The 19,141-nt window shown below is 45.5% G+C and overlaps 1 protein-coding gene across 1 annotated transcript in view; it reads right to left on the bottom strand.

The window, feature by feature from the left end:
- ADAMTS17 (ADAM metallopeptidase with thrombospondin type 1 motif 17) overlaps nt 1–19,141 on the bottom strand; it is a 337,603-nt gene that overhangs the window by 148,090 nt on the left and 170,372 nt on the right. The window contains exons 9-10 of the mRNA XM_029952287.1: nt 17,438–17,578; nt 14,904–15,054 (exon numbers count right to left, since the gene is read on the bottom strand). Of these exons, the coding sequence (XP_029808147.1) occupies nt 14,904–15,054; nt 17,438–17,578 (292 nt within the window). The remainder of the gene's footprint in view (nt 1–14,903; nt 15,055–17,437; nt 17,579–19,141) is intronic.

Genomic DNA, 19,141 nt, shown 5'->3' with positions numbered 1-19,141 from the left:
AAATCAAACAAAACCAAAGAGCGGTAGAAAGCCACTGTCCAGGACAAAGAACAAGGAAAAAGAAACAGCTGTCTGGTTCTAGCATCTGTTACCTCCCTGGCTACATTTAAGCATCAACTGCATTTTGCAGAGGAATTACTCAAGCGTCTGCAGGACAAATAAGCCAATGCCAAGCTTCCTTCCCCTGGAAGGAAAACACAGGCAAGGTCTGAGTCCCTCAGAAGACAGCACTGTTCCTGCACTCAAGGCTTTGCCATTTTTCTTCAACTGGTGGTGGTCTACTTTAAGTGCTGGGAAGGGTGTTTTGATTCCTTTCCTCACTGGGCACCCACTGAGTGTTTGGAGAACAGCTCTGTCTCAAAGCAATACTGAAGGCAACGGTTATGTAAAAACCCTCAGAAATGTGTTGCTGATAACACAAGCCAAAAGGGAGATAAAATAAGAGCTGGATAAAAAAAATTAGTAATCCACATTTTCCACAAGTACTACTGCAGTTTGAAGTCTTCACCCAGGCGGGCATGCCAGCCCCACTTCTGGAAGGCTCCCTGAGTCAGGAGGTTGGTCACTCCTTCCATGTCCTGCAGGCTGCAGAGATGGTCACCTGGCTGGGGCCACCGTGGGCGTAGGGTGGGGGTGGGGGAGATGCTGCTGGTGAAGGCCAGGTCAGGGCACCTGGTCACTCTACTGGTAAGGGGTGCGGACGGGGCGGGGAGGGGGCAAGAAATGGCAGATAACACACAACTTGCAAAGTCTGGAGAGCTCTCTGAGGAGGCAGTCTACTGTAAACTTCCAAACACTTCTGGAAAATTGGGGCCATGTGCTGCCAAAGCCCAACAGTTTGAGAGAGGCTGCAGATGCTGGGCAGGAGGCTGAGACTGAGGCAGGCAGGACAGCTTTCAACCTGGCACCCAACCCAACGTCCCACCACACGGCGCTGTGTGAGTGGGGCAGGGCGAGGCTCTGGTTCCGGCCAGCGGCCCACGCCGGCCAGGTAGGCGGCATTAAAGGGGCAGGTTTCATTGAGATCAGCAGTTCCCAAGCCCAGCTGAGTGTGAGATCCACCGGGAAAGCGGTCTTCTAGGGAGTCAAGGGCCCAAGATCTGGATTGTGGCTTTGCAACTTCTGACGTTGTTGGGAGGAGCTTCTAATGACCCACCAGGTTTAGAAGTGACCAACATCAGAGAAAAGAGCACTGTAGTTCCAGACGGAATTCTGACACCCTGAGCTTCCTGGACCCCACAGGGGTCTCTAGCCATCAAGACGTCTGTGAGAATCTCTAGGGGGATCTGGGAAAGTCTGCAAGGAGCTCTCCTGTCCTACGGCTTGGGGGTGTGCCGAGAGAGAGATACTGGATGCTGGAGAGCAAATCCTGGGGCTCTCAGGGTAGCAGGAGGAACGGGAAAGGACAACACAAGGAAAGATGCAGAAAAGGACTGGCCAACAAGACCGCCAGCCACATAGCCTCTCCTCTACCACTGGCTTTAGGATGGACGAAAGGGTACGGCTAACCTTTCCTGAGTGCACACTACATCCCAAGTACTCTAACTCATTTGTTACTTAGCCCTCATAATAACCCTATGATGTGTAAGTAGAGCTATTTCCCCCATTTTACAGATTAGAAAACTGAGGCAGAAGAGACTGTGTAATTTGCTGATGAGGCAGAGGCAGGACATGACCCTGGGTGCCTGACTTGGGAGGCTACCTTCTTAACCACTCTGCTTTACGAACAGCACCTCCACGCTGGACTGTAGTTCTCTACGTGAAAAGAGTGAAGGAGCAAACAATAGGTAGAGAAGAACACATAATACCCTCAAATGCCTATTACCACTCTAGACACTCTTGCCTTCCTAAAACAACTGGCCTATGGCTTCCGTGCTCAATAGTTAAAAAAAAAAAAAAAAAAGCCTGACATGCACATCTTAGTCCAGTGCAAACGCCATGACAGGTAGGCACACCCTTGCTCAAGTCAGTTATAGGGCTGGTGATCATCACTTCCCAGAACTGCCTTCCTCTCCAGGTGGGGCAGTCAGGCACGGGCTTCAGGGCAATGACGGTAGAATGTGTTGCCAAGAAGCTTGTATGATAAAGGGATGAGTGGTCCTTACATAGCATCTTTCAACTTGGAATTTCCAGGAGCCAGGGTGATGAGAGGGGGCAGATAAATATCTTTCATGCTGGAAAGGGGTGAGGGCTTTATGAGGTTGTGATCATTGTCAGGATTTGCCCTCGCTCCCCACTCTTGCTTCTGTTCTCAGGAACAATGTCATACTCTTACTTTCGGTTGATGATACCTACCTTTGCCTTTCTCACCCTCTGCTGCACCTAACAGGAGAGCTAAGCCTCAATAGCTGTAAAGTCTTGTTAAATAGTGACTTAGCTGACAGAGACAGGAGGAACTTGTAATCATAAAAAAGATGGATTGGGCTAATTGCATGAAGTTCATTTCCCTTTGTCATAAATATTTACCATCCAATGTTTATAGCTTTTATGTTTGGACTTTCTTGAAATGCTTTATTGAATTAAAAACATCACATTACTATTGGCTAAAAGAGGAGACAGCTGTATCTGCCAATAATTACTGCAACAAATCCAGCTATTGATGCCAATTTTTTTTTGGTAGTTCATATTTCCATAGACAGCTTTGAGTCTTACAATACCAGCATTTTGCAGATGTAATGGTGATGATGTGGGGCTCTCCAGGGCGATAGACATGAAAACGTACTGGATTTTAATTTTTTGTGGTTCTCTGGTATGCAAATGTTTAAGAAGGCAAGAGACCTAGTTGGTATTTGAAGTTAGGCTGCTCCCAAAGCAAGTGGTTTTCCAAAGTTATTTACCCTGTGCCTTTGAGTGAGGAAATGGCTTTTACGTTTGACCTTAAAATGGCTATGAATTGTGTTGAAGCACATACACAAAGACCCAGTCAGAAGGAGGTTGTGTTTGAAATTCCAGCTAAAGAAGAGAAATGGATTTGCTCACGGCAAGCCAGCACTTCCTGCTGGGGGAGGCTGCCTTGTGCTGTGAGGCACCTGGGGAGCCTGTAAACACCTTTTCAGATAACATTTGTCAATGCATTATGATAAAATCCGCAAGATTGCCAAGGAAACAATTAAATTAGAGTATAATTCAAAATACAAAAATAAATACCAGTCTGTACTATTGTAACATGTATTTCTTGGTCAGTGCATTACCCAAGAAGATCTGGCCATAGGTCTAATAACCACCATAATTTTAAACATTTTTCTTCCTTTCTTTTTGTTTGGGGGGAGGAGGGAAGAGAAAACACATAAGCGAGCAGGGGAGGGGGGAGAGGGGAGAGAGAAGGAGAAGGGGAAGGAGAGAAGGGAAGGGAGGGAGGGGGAGAAGGAGAGAGAGAATTTTAAACAGGCTCCATGCTCAGTGCATAGCACAACATGGGGTTCGATCTCACGACCCTGGGATCATGATCTGAGCCAAAATCAAGAGTTGGACGCTCAATCAACTGAGCCATCCAGATGCCCCTGTAATTTTAATTTTTTTAGTTTTTATTTTTGGGAGAGAGAGAGAGTGGGATAGTGGCAGAGAGAGAGGGAGACATAGAATCCAAATCAGGTTCCAGGCTCTGAACCATCAGCAGAGAGCCTGACACGGGGCTCAAACCCATGAACTGTGAGAACATGACCTGAGCTGAAGTCAGATGCTTATCCGCTTGAGCCACCCAGGGGCCCCCATAATTTTAAAGTCGTGGTGACAAAACATAATGAGATACCACCTTACACCTGTAAGAATGGTTAAAATTAACAACTCAGGAAACAACAGATGCTGGTGAGGATGTGGAGAAAGAGCAACTCTTTTGTACTGCTGCTGGGGATGCAAACTGGTGCAGCCGCTCTGGAAAACAGTATGGAGGGTCCTCAGAAAATTAAAAATAGAACTACTCTAGGACCCAGCAATTGCATTACCAGGTATTTATCCAAAGGATACAAAATTGCTGATTCGAAGAGGCCCATGTACCCCAATGTTTACAGCAGCACTATCGATAATAACCCAAGTATGCAAAGAGCCCCAATGTGCACTGACGGATGGATAGAGAAGATGCGGTATACATACATACAATGGAATATTACTTGGTGATCAAAAAGAATGAAATCTTGCTATTTGCAACAATGTAGACAGAACTAAGAGTGTATTGTGCTAAGTGAAATAAGTCCATCAGAGAAAGACAGAGATCATATGATTTGACTCATACGTGGAATTTAAGAAACAAAACAGATGAACACAGGGGAAGGGAAATGAAAATAAGATAAAAACTGAGACGGAGACAAACCATAAGAGACTCCAATATAGAGAACAAACTGAGGGGTGCTGGTAGGGTGTTGGGGGTGGATGGGCTAAACCGCTGATTGGCATTAAGGAGGACAGTTGTTGGGATGAACACTGAGTGTTATGTGTAAGTGATGAAGCACTCAATTCTATTCCTGAAATCACTATTACACTATATGTTAATGAACTTGGATTTAAGTTAAAAAAATAAAGAAATAAAACTATAAATTGGTGTAATAAGAAAAAAAAAAAGCGGTGGTGAGTGTAAATGATAATTTGAGAGAGCAGCTACACCATCACACGGTATGAAAACATCCGTGGGTCCTAAGCATGAGACAGTCATGGGTACCTCTAACACTGCTGTGGCTTGCCGCCAGTGTCCGTGGTTGAAGGAAATAAAGTTGATCATTGAACAGCACAGGCTTAAGGACGCCGACCCCCAACACCATAAAAAATCCACATAGAACCGTTGAACTACTAATAGCTTACTGTTGGAGGCCTTACCAAATAACTTAAATAGTTGATTACCATATATTTTGTATGTTACATGTATTACATACTGTAGTCTTACAGTAAATTTAGTGTAAGTAGAAGAATGCATTAAGAAAATCATAAGAGAAAATACATGCATGGTGCTGTACTGGATTTATAAAAAAAAAGTCCATGCATAAGTGGGTTCACAGAGTTCACATTTGTGTTGTTCAAGGTTGAAGTGTAGTCATTTCAGTTACAGATCAAAGATAACACAAAGATGTAAAGTTTCATTATGCTTGTTCACAAACCCTCTGAAATCTATCCGCAGACCCTGCTTGGGAACTCTTGCCTCTACACAATAATAAAGATGTGTTCACGAAGAACACAGCCCTCTTGTGACGACAGGCTTCTACCTTCTGCCAGGGATAAGCTTTTGTTCCTCATAAAAGGCAGAAGCAAAATGAAAACGCTTCCCACCAGGAGTCATGGGTTATTGTTTTCCTCAAAATACAATCTCTCCAGTTCCTTCTCTTCCTATTTTTATGGGTCCATGTTTCAGAAAGCGAAAAAGAAAATGTTCAACTCCTTGGCACTGTTGGGTTTCATGGTTTCATCCCCTTGGCAGTGTCCAACCTCTGTTACATTGCATTATTATTTTCTTTTTGTGATAGGCTTAAAGTTCTAGAACTTTCTAAGATAAAGGATACACACACCCTACTTGTCTCATTGATGTGTAGGTACTTTTCCAACCTACTCCCCTACTGCTCTGCACAGGAATGCCAGTTGAGGGGCTTGCCAATAAACTCGCCATCAAAAGTCTTTGAGGGAGCCCAGACCTGAGAATGTGGGCAACGTTCCCAACTGCCACGCACGCATCTGGTTTGTAAAGGGAGAGATTCCTTTAGATGTCTGGGGTTTTTTTGTCTTTGTATTTTTCTTGATTTTTTGAATGTTTATTTATTTTGAGGGATGGAGCATGAGCAGGGGAGGGGCAGAAAGAGAGGGAGGCACAGAATCTGAAGCAGGCTCCAGGCCCTGAGCTGTCAGGACAGAGCCCGACATGCAGCTTGAACTCACAAACCATGAATCATGACCTGAGCTGAAGTCAGATGCTCAACCTACTGGGCCCCCCAGGCGCCCCCCAGATTTCTGGAGTTTTAATGGCTTTATGATACTCATTCGCCTAAAGTTCCTGGCTAGGAGTGCTTTTCTTTCTTTTTCATGGTATCTAGTAAGTAGTAATTTTTTTTCCTATTAAAGGGGGGCCTCATGTTATATGCAGAATTTTGTTGAGAAATGCCTTGAAATAACCAGAGATATGATGTCATGAGCATGATTATTATGAAGGAGTCAACAGCTGGAGACGTGGGATGAGCATGGGGGCCACAACGAGACCCACATCCACACAGAAGAGGTCCTGGCCCTAATATCAACGGCAACAGGTTCTTAGCATAATGGAATATAAATGACTAATATTCACTTATAATTCACCCTTACATAATCTGTTCTAATATACTTAAGCGGTCTCAGGGATAAGTGATAAGTGATATATGCTCATACTTTGTTTTGTTGGCTTATTAGCTATACTTTGGTTGTGTTATTTATTGGTTCATTTACAGTTGATATTATATATTTTTTTTCTTAAATAGTTTATTGTCAAGTTGGTTTCCATATAAGACCCAGTGCTTTTCTCCACAAGTGCCCCTCACTCCATGACCATCACCCGCTTCTGCCCCTCGCCCTCCCCCTTCAGCCCTCGGTTCATTTTCAGTATTCTATAGTCTCTCATGGTTTGTGTCCCTCTCTCTCCCCAACTTTCTTTCCCCCTTCCCCTCCCTATGGCCCTCTGTTAGGTTTCTCCTGTTAGACCTGTGAGTGCAAACATATGGTATCTGTCCTTCTATGCATGTCTTATTTCACTTAGCATGACACCCTCAAGGTCCATCCACGTTGCCACCAATGGCCAGATTTCATTCTTTCTCATTGCCATATAGTACTCCATTGTGTATATATACCACATCTTCTTGATCCACTCATCAGGTGATGGACATTTAGGCTCTTTCCATGATTTGGCTATTGTAGAAAGTGCTGCTATGAACATTGGGGTGCATGTGCCCCTATGCATCAGCATTTCTGTGTCCTTTGATATTATATATTTTTGATTTATCACAGTCATCTTTACGTGCAATTATTCCACGTCATATGTAGCATAAAGACCTTACAATAGTATATGACCGTCTTCTCCTGCTCTGGTCTTTGTGCATCACACGTTACATTTAGATAGGTTACAAACTCTGCATTATTATACTGGTTTCCTCTGGCAAAGCTCTTAGTGTTTCCAACTGCTTCTCTAAAAAACATTGCCATAAATGCAGTGGCTTAAAATACCACCAATTTCTCATTGTACAGTTCTGGAGGTTGGAAGTCTAAAATCAGTCTCACTGGGCATACATCAAGCTCACTGGGCTTACGTCAAGGTTTTAACAGGCCTGCTTCCATTTGGAGGCTCCAAGGGGAGAATCTGTTTCCTGAACTTTCCGGTTCCTAGAGACCGCCTTGCTCTTCTTGGCTTATGGCCTCTCCTTGCATGACCCCCACCTCTCATTTTGGCTGTCACGTCTCCTACTGCCTATTCTTATTCCTACTTCCCTCTTAGTAAGGACCCTTCTTACTACATCAGGCCACCCTGATAATCCAGGAAATGTCCTCATCTCCAGATCCTTAACTTAACCGCACCTAAAAAGTCCCTTTTGTCATATATGAAAAAGCTCACAGGTTCTGGGGATTAGGACATGGGTATGTACCATGACTATATTCTTATTCTTTTTTTGGTAAGACATTTGTTTAAATGGCCAATGATCCTTTTAAAAGACGTTTGAACAGGAGACCCTGGGTGGATCAGTTGGTTAAGCATCCGACTTCAGCTCAGGTCATGATCTCACAGTTCATGAGCTCAAGTCCTACTTTGGGCTCTGTGCTGACAGCTCAGAGCCTGGAGCCTGCTTCGGATTCTATGTCTATGTCTCTCTCTCTCTCTGCCCATCCCCTGCTCACACTCTGTCACTCTCTCTCTCTCAAAAATAAACATTAAAACAATTTTTATATAAAAAAGACATCTGAACATATTTAAATATATCATATGTTCACCCATGCAGTCAGCACTTCCTGGGTTCTTCATTCCTTTCTGTAGATCCATAGTTACATCTAATATATTATCTTTCTGCCTGCAAGACTTCCTTTAATATTTCCTATAGCATGGGTTGGTCAGCAATGGATATTTTCAGCTTTTGCATCACAAAAATATTCCATTTCACCTTAATTTTTGAAAGGGATTTGCTGAGTGTAAAGTAATTTTTGGAAGAGATTTGATAGAGATTTTGCTGGCTGTAAATTTCTAAGGTGACAGGCTTTTTATTTTCTCCATACTTTATTTTTGTATTTTATATTTTATTTTTTTAAGTTTATTTATTTGAAGACAGAGACAGCATGAGTTGGGGAGGGGCAAGGAAAAAGGAGAGAGAGAGAATCGCAAGAAGGCTCCGCACTGCTAGCCCAGAACCTGATACGAGGCTCAAACCCATGAAACCGAGAGATCGTGACCTGGGCCGAAACTAAGAGTCAGTTGCTTAACCAACTCAGCCACCCAGGGCCCCTTCTCTCAGCATTTTAAAGATGTGTCTTCCACGCCTTTCTGCCTGAATTGTTTTGAATGAGAAATATGCTGTCTTTTTTTTACCTTTGTTAATGGGTTCATGACTTTTTTCCTCTGGTCCTTTTAAGACAACTCTCTTTATCATTACTTTTGAGCAGTTGGATTATGATGAGTGCTGGTCTGGATTTCTTCCTGTTTCTTGTGCTTGGGGTTTGCTGAGCTTCTTGGATCTGTGGGCTTATCATTTTCATCAAGTTTGGAATATTTTTACCATTATTTCTTCAAATATTATTTTTGTCCTTGTTCTCTCTCATCTCCTGTTGGGGTGTCAACTACACATGTATTGGGCCACCTAAAGACCCATTGCTCACTGATGCGGTCTCCTTTTTCTTGTCCACAGTTTTTCTCCTTGTGTTTCATTTTGGATAGTTTCAATCACTTTGTCTTCAAGTTCGCCAATCATTTCTTTTGCAATCTCTCATTTCTCAGCAACCTCATGCAGGATCTCTGTCATCTCCAACAGTGTAGTTTTCATTTCTAGAGGTTTCCTTGGGATCGGTTTTATATCTTCCATATTTCTATTTAATGTGTTAAATCTTTCTGCTACCTTCTTGAACCTGGAATATGATGGTAATTACTGTTTTAATGCCCTGTTGTGTTAATTCTATCATCTGTGTCTTTCTTGGTCAGTTCTAATTTTCTCCTCCTTATGGATATATTCTTCTGCTCCTTTAAAGGCCTAGTAATTATTTATTTGATGCTAGACATTGTGAATTTTATTTCATTGAGTGCTGGATGGTTTTGTATTTCTACAAATATTTGTAGAAATTTCTACAAATATTTTTGAGCTTTGTTCTAGGACTTGGTTAGGTCACCTGGAAAGTGTTTAATTCTTTCAGATTTTGCTTGTAAACTTTATTAGGTGGCACTGATTAGCATTTCGTATAGGGCTAATTTTGCCATGCTACTGATGCGACACCCTTCTGTGCATTTAAGTGAGCTCCAGAGGTTGTTCCTTTAACATTTCCAGATGGTTCTTTTCCTGGCCTTGGGTAGTTTTTCACACATACATTGTTGTGTACTAAGCTGAAGATTCACAGAAATCTTGTGCAGATTTCTGAGGTTCCCTCTTTATAAAGCTCTCTCTTCCATGGTACTCTGCTCTGTGAACTCCCTGTACTCCCAGCGCCATTTCTTCAACTGAAGAAGACTTGCTTCTTCCCAGTTCTCCCTCCCTGTGTCACGGCCTAGAGACCATCCAGGCAGTAAGCTAGGACAATTAGGGAGCTCAGTTTATGTGCTTCACATCTCTTGAGGATCACAATTCTTCCTTGCTTGACAGCCAACGTTATGAAAAATCACTGCTACATACAGTTCATCTGATTTCTTAGTTGCTTCAGGTAGTAGGGTAAATCTGGTCCCTGTCACTTTGTCTTGGCTGAAGGCAGACTTCAAGATAAGAAATTTAAGGCCACGTTGCAACCATGATCATTTTATAACATGAGATCCATTTCAACCCTCAAGGATATTAAAGAATAATAATGGTTATAGAGACCAATTTGGCACTGGATTAAAACACCTTTCTGATTGGTTCTGGATGTCTCCAGCTGCCAGAAGCGTATAGGTTTTACTTAATGTTTAATTTTTCATGGCGCTGTGAAGTTCAATGCAGAGAAATGTTGATCCTAGACATGTACACAGACAGATTAGTTTTGTGCCCCAATGGGTGGGAATCAGTGTTATCCAGAAAGAGAATAATAACGCACATATCAGTTCAAATCTTCGGGTGCTGATATTGTATACAGGCTCAGTTCTCAGCTCCTTATGTGTATTAACTCACCAGGAACATTGGATTTTACCAGTGAGGGCACTAACACACAAGAAAGAGACACAGAGATGGTCACTAGGAACCAGCCTGTAGTCAGTCTCCATCAGGTCTACTGTGCTGCTGTGAACAGTTTCCTGCCCTGGGAGGAAGCCGCAGGGCAGATCTGTATTGACCCCTGTGAGATATCTCACAGAGTTTAACGTGTATGCCAGTGAACCAGATGGTGGACTCAGGCTTAGAGAATCAAGGTATTATAACTATACAGGGAGGTCTCTAAGAGTTTCTTCCTCAACTCAGCTTGCCCACAGGGTCATCGGTGGTGGGGTGAAGTCACAAAAGAACTTAAATTTTCTGTTAGGGTTATGGATGGATCCCAGATCAAAACATACTTACTGAGCATCTACTATGTGTCAGGCACTGACCATGGTACTTGGAAAACACTGGGGAGCAAACAGAAAAATACCTGCCCTTAAAGGGCTTATAATCCAGAAGAGGGAGAGATCGATAGTCATGACAAATGAACTATATAGCACATGAAAAAATGTGAAATTTATGGGGGCACCTGGGTGGCTCATTCAGCTAAGCGTCTGACTTCAGCTCAAGTCATGATCTTCACCAATTGTGAGTTTGAGCCTTGTATCAGACTCTCTGCTATCAGTGCAGAGCCTGCTTCTGTTCTTCTTCCCACCACCGATATATCCCCTGATCTCTGCATATCCCTTGATCTCTCTCTCTTGCTTTTAAAAATAAATAAGCTTAAAAAATGTTAAGTTTATGAGCACAGGGCTTTCCCTCAGGGAATCAGGAGATGTGGATGCTGTAGGAGTGGGTGGGTGAGGGTTGCCAAGTTGAAATTTTAAATAGCATGGTCAGGGTAGGCCTCCTTGAGAAGGTTACCTCTGAAGAAAACAATATTAAAAAAAAAAAAAAAGAAAGAAAGAAAAAAGATGAGGGACTTAGTCATGGGGACAAGTGAGAGAAGAGTGTCCAGGCAGAGAAACAGCCAGCATGAAGCAGCGTCCTTGCCAGGAGCATGCCTTGCATGTTCAAGAAAGAGTGGAAAGGCAACTAAACTGGAACAGAGTAGGTGAAGGAGAGTGCAGAAGGAAATGAGGACCACGAAGAAGAAGGGAAACGGGCTCATATCAGCACCAAAGAGTCATGTTACAGCGGCACAAGAAAGGAATAATACGACATATGTATGCTCTCCTGTTACAGTGAACACCTACTGAAAACACTGACCCATGAAGGTAAAATATGAGTAAACTAGTGATAAAACAAGTCTTAGAATCCCGCAGCGGATTCTGCCTTGGTTTGGCTTGGAGTCCTGTGGTGTGTCCCAGGCCTAGGGCCAGCGCTCCCCAAGTTCTTGGTTTCCAGCCGGCCTTCTGTCTTTCTTCTCCGACATTGCCTCCTGGGCATTAGTGTGGCATTCTCTCCTGGCTGAAGTTACCACCTTTTGTGAGAGTCACAGTGAAGGGAGCACCCTAGCCTCGCAAGCAGGACAACTTCCGCCAGCTTCCCAGAGGCTGCCGGCCATCTAGGTCAGTGTGCTAACAGGTGCTCTTTCTCTCCCCCAAGGAATCACTCCCACTACATACCGGGGAGGAAAATGCCATTTTATTTTAGTACTGGGAAACTCCCAGGGAAAACGCAAGGAGAAGAAATTCTGTGGTTCCTGGTGAGCTGTAGGAATAAATGTTCAGCTTCCCTATAACTTACAAACAAGAAGATTTCACTTTATGTAATTGTATCTTGAGCTTCCAGGGAGAATAAAAGGTGACATAGCTGTGCTGATCATTACTTGTTGACATTTCACTGTCTTCTAACACAACGATGCTGGTAGAGGGAAATAAAATACCAGGTCACCTTCCTCCCTCTTGGGGTCTGTCTTTGAATGACCGTATGCAGACTTCCTTTTCTCCCTCAGTAATAGACATACCTGGGCTCACTCTGCAGCCCATTTCTTCCTGGCTGGGTGATCTCAGCCCATCACCTAACCTCTCCTACCTCTGTCTTCTCATCTGTTAAATGGGGTTCAAAGCCTCTACTCAAGGGTTGCAGTCAGGGTTTCATGCGACAATGCATGGAGAGCTGACCCTTTTACATGCTCTCTCCATACATCTCTGCCTGGGAAATCATGAGCCCCCAGTATAGGAACCTCCCTCCTCCCGTCCTTCCTGGCCCAACTGGTATGCAATTGTCTGGCTCCTAAAAGGCAAAGATGGCTGCGGCTCTCAGAGAGGAGGCAGTCTCTGCCCAGCTCCCCCACCTCCCCTGCCATCCTGACTGTGGCAGGGCCAGCACAGCCTGGCCTGCAACATCCCAGCAGCCCTGAGAAGATCCACGGCGGGCAGAGACTCTGTGTCCCATGACTCAGCTGAGCACTCCCCGCTTCTCCACCCCAGGAGCCCAGGGTGTTTTCTACTCTTCCTGAAAGCTCAGGGTCCTCCCCTGGGGTTTTAATCACATGGATTCTGTGTTGTCACCATGCCATCAAGGGACCCTCTGAAATCTGCCCTTTCTGATGGTTCTGTACCAGCAGGTACTTGAAAGGACTGAAGGCTGGGAAAGGCAAACGGTGTCTCCTGACTGGCAAATGGTATATGAAGCAGAGTCTTAATGGTCATGGACGATGTGAGCACCAGGCACCAGGGGCAGACAGCTGGGGACCATGGAATCCTGGTCTCTCCAGAGAGGGGTCCTTCAACCCTGCTATGCTGGGCAGAAGGTGCAAGGCACAGGGCTGTAAAGTGGGACTCAGCTCTCCGTGACCAAGGCCAGGCGGGGTCCCTGGCTGGTACCTCGGCAGGGGAATGGGAGAGGACATTGCTGTGCACAAATGTCCTTTAGGGAAACAACTAGCGGGAGGCACTAGCCTGGTTTGGGGGTTTCCAGACCCCAAACAGTGGCAGGTATGCTCTGCCTGAGGACTCCACCCTGATTTCCCGAACCAACTCCCACATGGCCAGGAAGCTCTCAAGAGGTTGCCTCCCACCCCCCGGAGTCCAGGCTGATTTGTCCTGCTGGCTGGGACCCCAGGGTCTCACTCTGGAGGCACAGTCCCTGGCTTATCTGTCTTGGAGATGGTCCCACCCCAGGCTGGGGTCTTGCTCTGGGAACATGGCCAGCCCTCCAGGTTCCCTCCCTGGGACTAGATACCATCCTGAGCTCCAGCACCTGGACAGCCCTCCCTCAGGCCAGCTGCCACTGGGTGGCTCTGGAGTCCCACACATCCCCAGCTGGTTCTGCTTCTGTCCTTCTGTCCTTCTGCTCCAGAATGGCACTGGCCCTGCTTCCCTGCCAGCGAGGGCACAGCTGCCCTCTGCTGCCAGCGAGGGCACAGGCCACTCTGGCCTCTACCTGGGTTGTGGCCTGGAGACCATGCTGCCCCAGGGCCTGGTGCATCTACCTGGCACACAGAAGTGGCCAGGCTGCGGCTTGCTGTCAACAGCATGGTGGGGAATGTGTGTTCCGGGTGAACGGGCCTGCGTCAAATCCTTGCTCTACTACTTGCTAACCAAACCATTTGGAAAGACTGCTTCATCTCTGAGGGCTGGTGTTACCATCAGCACACTGGGAAAAGCAGCCCAGGGAGCCTGTGGTGATGGCTAATCAGGCTCACACATGTTTAGAAGCTTTGGGACAGGGGCGCCTGGGTGGCCCAGTCAGTTGAGCTTCCGACTTCGGCTCAGGTCATGATCTCACAGTGTGTGAGCTCAAGCCCTGCACTGGGCTCTGTGCTGATGGCTCAGAGCCTGGAGCCTGCTTCGGATTCTGTGTCTCCCTCTCTTTCCGTCCCTCCCCAACTCATGCTCTAGCTCTCAAAAAAATGAATAAACATTAATTTTTTTTTAAAGAAGCTTTAGGACAAAACATGCAGGTGACTCAGTAAAAGGTAACTTTTTAACAGGGTTCTTGATGCTTCTATCAAATAACCAATTTATTGTTTATTAAATGTTCTCGACCTGACACTCTCCAGTGCTTAACAGATTTTAGTTGCCTTCCATGGCTACATCACTTTCAAGAAACAAGGGTGAATCTTCTTTTCTCTAATGTTCTAAAGTTTTCATGTTAGGATATTAGGCTATTAAGGAAGGAAAAAAGAAATGCCTTTGGATTAAAACAAAACAGTAGGTCACTGGTGTCAGTAATGACTCTGAAGCATGCCTCTACCAAAGCGTCTCTGTGTGGGGTGCCCGGGTGGCTCAGTCGGTTGAGTGTCTGATTCTTGGTTTTGGCTCAGGCCGTGATCTCACCATTTGTGAGTTCAAGCCCCATGTCAAGCTCTGCACTGATAGCGCAGAGCCCACTTGGGATTCTCTCTTTCCCTCTCCCTTTGCCACTCCCCGGTCGCTCTTTTTCTTTCTCAGAATCAATCAACTTAAAAAAAATTAAGAAAATAAAAAGCTGCCTGTGTGTGTGGAAGTGTGTAATGCATGTAACTGCACATGCGTGTGTGCACTCATGGCTCTCTACAGGGGCACCTATGCAAATGCCCATGAGGGTGTATGTTCATGCACACCAGGGTAAGTGAATGTGTGTGTGCATGTACGTGTGCACGCGTGTGTGTGCAGTATGGATACCTGTGTCCTCCACCAGGAGCCCGATGCTCCATCTTGAGCCAGGCCTCCTGGGGCTGCTTACCTCCATGTTTCTGCAGAAGGTGGCATTGGTGCCGAACAGGATCTGGCACTGCTCGTCGGCGCTGTAGTGCATTCCTGGCAGCTTGTGAGGGAGACGCACCGCGTGCTGGCTCCTGGGGTCTGTGACCAGCAAACATGTGCTGACTTTCGACCTGAAACGGCCAAGGGGCAAGTTGACTTGCAAGGCTACTTCCCAGGTTTTTGTTTTGATTTGTCACTCAAGCGAAGGGGAGGAGGACGCATCTCCAAATTATGTATGGGAAGATGACCCAGGCAAAGACATGTGGACTGCGCTTCTTTTAGTTCTTTTTCTACCTGGTCAAATGCAGATCTTTCCTATGAAGACAATGAGGGCTTAGGAACTAGGAAAGGGCCTGGGAATAACACCCATGAGACTAATGTACTTCTCTCAAGTGTGAGCTTTCTTGGATGAAAATCTATTTCTGAAATAGATTCCAACGGTATTTTCTTAGAATATGTCTTTGAGGGGCACCTGAGTGGCTCAATCGGTTAAGTGCCCGACTCATGGTTTTGGCCTCTTGGTTTTGGCTCAGGTCATGATCTCATGGTGCGTGGGTTCAAGCCCCATGTATGGCTCTGTGCTGAAACTGAGGTGCCTACTTGGGATTCTCTCTCTCCTCCTCTCTCTGCTCCTCTCCTGCTTCCTCTCTCTCACTCAAAATAAATAAATAAACATTAAAAAAAAGAATACATTTTTAAGCAAAATTACCATGAATGAAGAAAAAAACGGAAGCTAGGGTCATTTTTGCTTTATTTCGAATAAAAACAAAGTGCTTATTTCCAACTCTGCAGACTCTCTTGGAGGGCCTGTGTCAGGCCGTGGCAGCTGCCTGGTCTAGATGTCCCTCCCACCAGAGCGCACCTTCTACCTTTGGTAAAAACTGGCTGTTGGCACCATCTGCAAAGGATTTCGGGATTTCAACCAGGGCGGAAATGTTCATAGATGTTGAGAACAACTCTGAAAGACTGAATTGGGGGCTGGGAGCCTGTGGCTCCCTTAGGAGGTTAAATCCTTGAATGCTTTTATTTTTCAATTCCCCAAAGCAAGGCAGATGGTAGTAGAAAGGAAACCTAGCCTCGCCCCAAGATTCTGGAAGAAGAGAGTTGCGCGTACGTACATACAGGCTGACACTGGCCACCTCTCCCAGGCTCAAGCACACACAACACTTTAGCAAAGGCGCTAGGAGCAGCAGTGTGTATATGAGCAAACGAAAATATCCTGCCTTGTTTCACTAACCCTTCTAGGAAAAATGAAACAACGTCAAGTGCCTTACAACAACATAATTTCCCCACCCACAGGAATGTCATGAAAGAAGAGGTAGGATGAGGACAGGAGGCAGAGTGATGCCTGGCTGCTCTGTCCCGAATTCACCGGGTGCTTTCATGTGCTATTGAACCGCAAAGCTCCGTATGTAGGTAAGACTCAGAGTCCCTTCCAACTCCACAGGCTGGACAGATGAATACAACTAAGTAATGAAGTGATCAGGGTCTACCCATAAATCTGTAAGTTTATCCCTGAGGACTTGACACGAAGAGATCTTCATAGGACATGAGCAAAGACTTTGTGTGACAAAGGTCTGAAATCAGATGACCAGCTCCTCTGTAGAAATCTGCAAGTGGAAGGGTGCAGGTATGTTGTGGAAAGAAGGTAGCAGTGGGATAAACACAGCCATCCTTACATGTGAGTGGGGAAGAGGGGGGTAAGTGGGGGAGAGCAAGCCCCACCCCCAGCAAGCTGCCCCCTATCAAGGTGAGCAGGCTGAGCATTAAGGAAGCACCTTTTTCTGTGGCAGCCGTGGGACACTGCTATGGTAGCATCTGCTTATTGTCAAGATATTGCAGAGAAATGAAATGGGGTTCTTTTCAAGTCCTGGCTACTGGGTTGATATTTAGTCCACCAACAATGCATTTATGAGCAGCAGTGGGATGCATGGCATCCTACCAGATGCACACTTGGGAGGAAGTTTTGCAGATATAGGAGACTCTGCGCTGACTGCCTATTTAGCCCAGATCAGTCTAAGCGATTCATTTCTCCTTCCCACACTCACTAAGACTCCAATTATTGTGTCTTCTGGAAGTACTTCTTTAAAAATTTTTTTATATTTTTTATTATCTTTGTTTTTGAGAGTGGGGGTGGAGCCTGAGGCAGGGCTCCATCTCACAGCCATGAGATCATGACCTGAGATGAAAGCAAGAGTCAGACGCTTGGGGCGCCTGGATGCCTCAGTCGGTTGAGTGTCCGACTTCGGCTCAGGTCATGATCTCACAGTCTATGGGTTCGAGCCCCGCGTCAGGCTCTGTGCTGACAGCTTGCTCAGAGCTTGGAGCCTGCCTTGGATTCTGTGTCTCTTTCTCTCTGTGCCCCTCCCCCATTCATGCTCTGTCTCTGTCTCTCAAAAAAAAAAAATGTAAAAAAAAATGTTAAAGAGTCAGATGCTTAACGGACTGAGCCACCCAGGCGCCCCAGGAATACTTTCTGTCATAGCGCTTGTACAGGATGATTCAAGGACTTACTTGAGGAAGTTTTCCAGGTCATCTCGGCTGCAGGATGACCAGGAGAGGTCGCTGGGGTTCCGGCCTTTCACCCACTCTCCGGACATGATGTGGGATCTGCCAGCGCAGGACGAGTGGTCGTCATCGTGGTTCATCCCCAAGCTGCCCGAGGGAAAGGAAGAGGAGAGAGGGACGCTAAAGCTACAGGCTTTTGTCGGCAGGACCAGGTCCCAGCCCAGGTTTGAAATAGAGAGAGTGACACAGGCTGAGACCCAGTACTCTGCTGTTCTCAACAAACCAGACCAACCACCATGAGTTTATAGAGATAGACGGCAATGACCTCCTTACTTAATGAAGACAGACAGACCAGACACCAGTAGCATTTGCTAAATAAATGAATAAATGAAAAAATTACATTAATACGCTGTGAGATTATAGTCCTTACACTGTAAACTTCTGATGATGACATTTATTTTTGATACTAAAAGAGCCCAATGCTAATGACCTCCATGTATTATTGTCCTAGGAGAAGCCATTATGTGAAGGTCTAGAAGGCACCACCCACGGCTTTGACTTGTATAATATCATGTGTGTAAATCTTCAAATCAGTGGAAAATGAGGCTTTTCTGTCTTTCATGTCATTACTCCTGGGTCCACCAACATCATACCTGTTGCCTTCCGTGCCCAGCTGGACTTACTAGACACCAGGATGCCTGTCTAGATGTGTGTGGCTGACCATGCACTAGAAACCGAACAGGGATCTTAGTTTGCTCACATGTCACAGGGTAACCTGAGGCACAGAACACACAAGATCAGATGGCCCACACTTTCCTGACCTGTCATATTCAGGACAGACACTCACTGTGCGGAAGGACGCCCGTCCTTCAACAAGGCCAGTGGAGAAATCGTGTACTTCCTTTCATTCAAAAATATTTATCAGGTGTTTCGCAAGTGCCAGCTAACAGACTACAGAGTGAACATACAATGGTGCACAAAATGCCATCCCTGACTTCAGACCACTGTCTACCTGGGCAAGGAGATGACACAAACAGAGATAATTATAAAAAGAGGTTCTAAAGGCTTTTCCGGAGGCACATTTTCCAGTTTTCCTCATATGTCGCTAACTGTCTTCCATCAACGCCCCGCAACTGCCGCTTAATGCTGGGGTCTCGGGGCAGAAGCCCGCCTCTGCTCTTACTCTGCACACCCTCCAGGCCCCTCCATACTCTTGCTCATGGACCACCACATGTGAGGCTGGATTAGCCAAAGCCATCCTAGCCCTTGGAAAATACACCACCTGGCACTCAGGCTCCTGAATCTCCAGGCTGGCAGGGCGGTCTCTGATCACCCACATCTCTCTGCTCCCATGAGTTAAGGATACGCTTATCAAGACTTAACTGTATTTACTCTTAAGCTTCTTTATGTCAGTAATACTTGTTATTTCAATTAATACATGTGGTTACATGTTGTGTTAACCAATGAAACATGAGAGCAAAAGTAGTTGTTTTCAAGAAAACTAACTGAGCTCGCTAAAAATAGACCACTGCCAAATTGGATGGGGGCAAGACAAGTGTAAGAGATGAGGTGAAAAAATATCATAAAAATCTGGTCCGGAATGTTTCACAAGGATCTTTTATGTTCCACCCAAACAAAAAAAGAAAAAGAAACTGGAATTCTAATTCATTTCATTATAGGGGCGCCTGGGTGGCTCAGTCGGTTAAGAGT

The sequence above is a fragment of the Suricata suricatta genome, chromosome 9 (genome assembly GCF_006229205.1).
Source record: "Suricata suricatta isolate VVHF042 chromosome 9, meerkat_22Aug2017_6uvM2_HiC, whole genome shotgun sequence".
NCBI lineage: Eukaryota > Metazoa > Chordata > Mammalia > Carnivora > Herpestidae > Suricata > Suricata suricatta.
The sequence above is the reverse complement of the archived record's forward strand: the minus strand, read 5'-3'. Positions and strand labels throughout refer to the sequence as shown.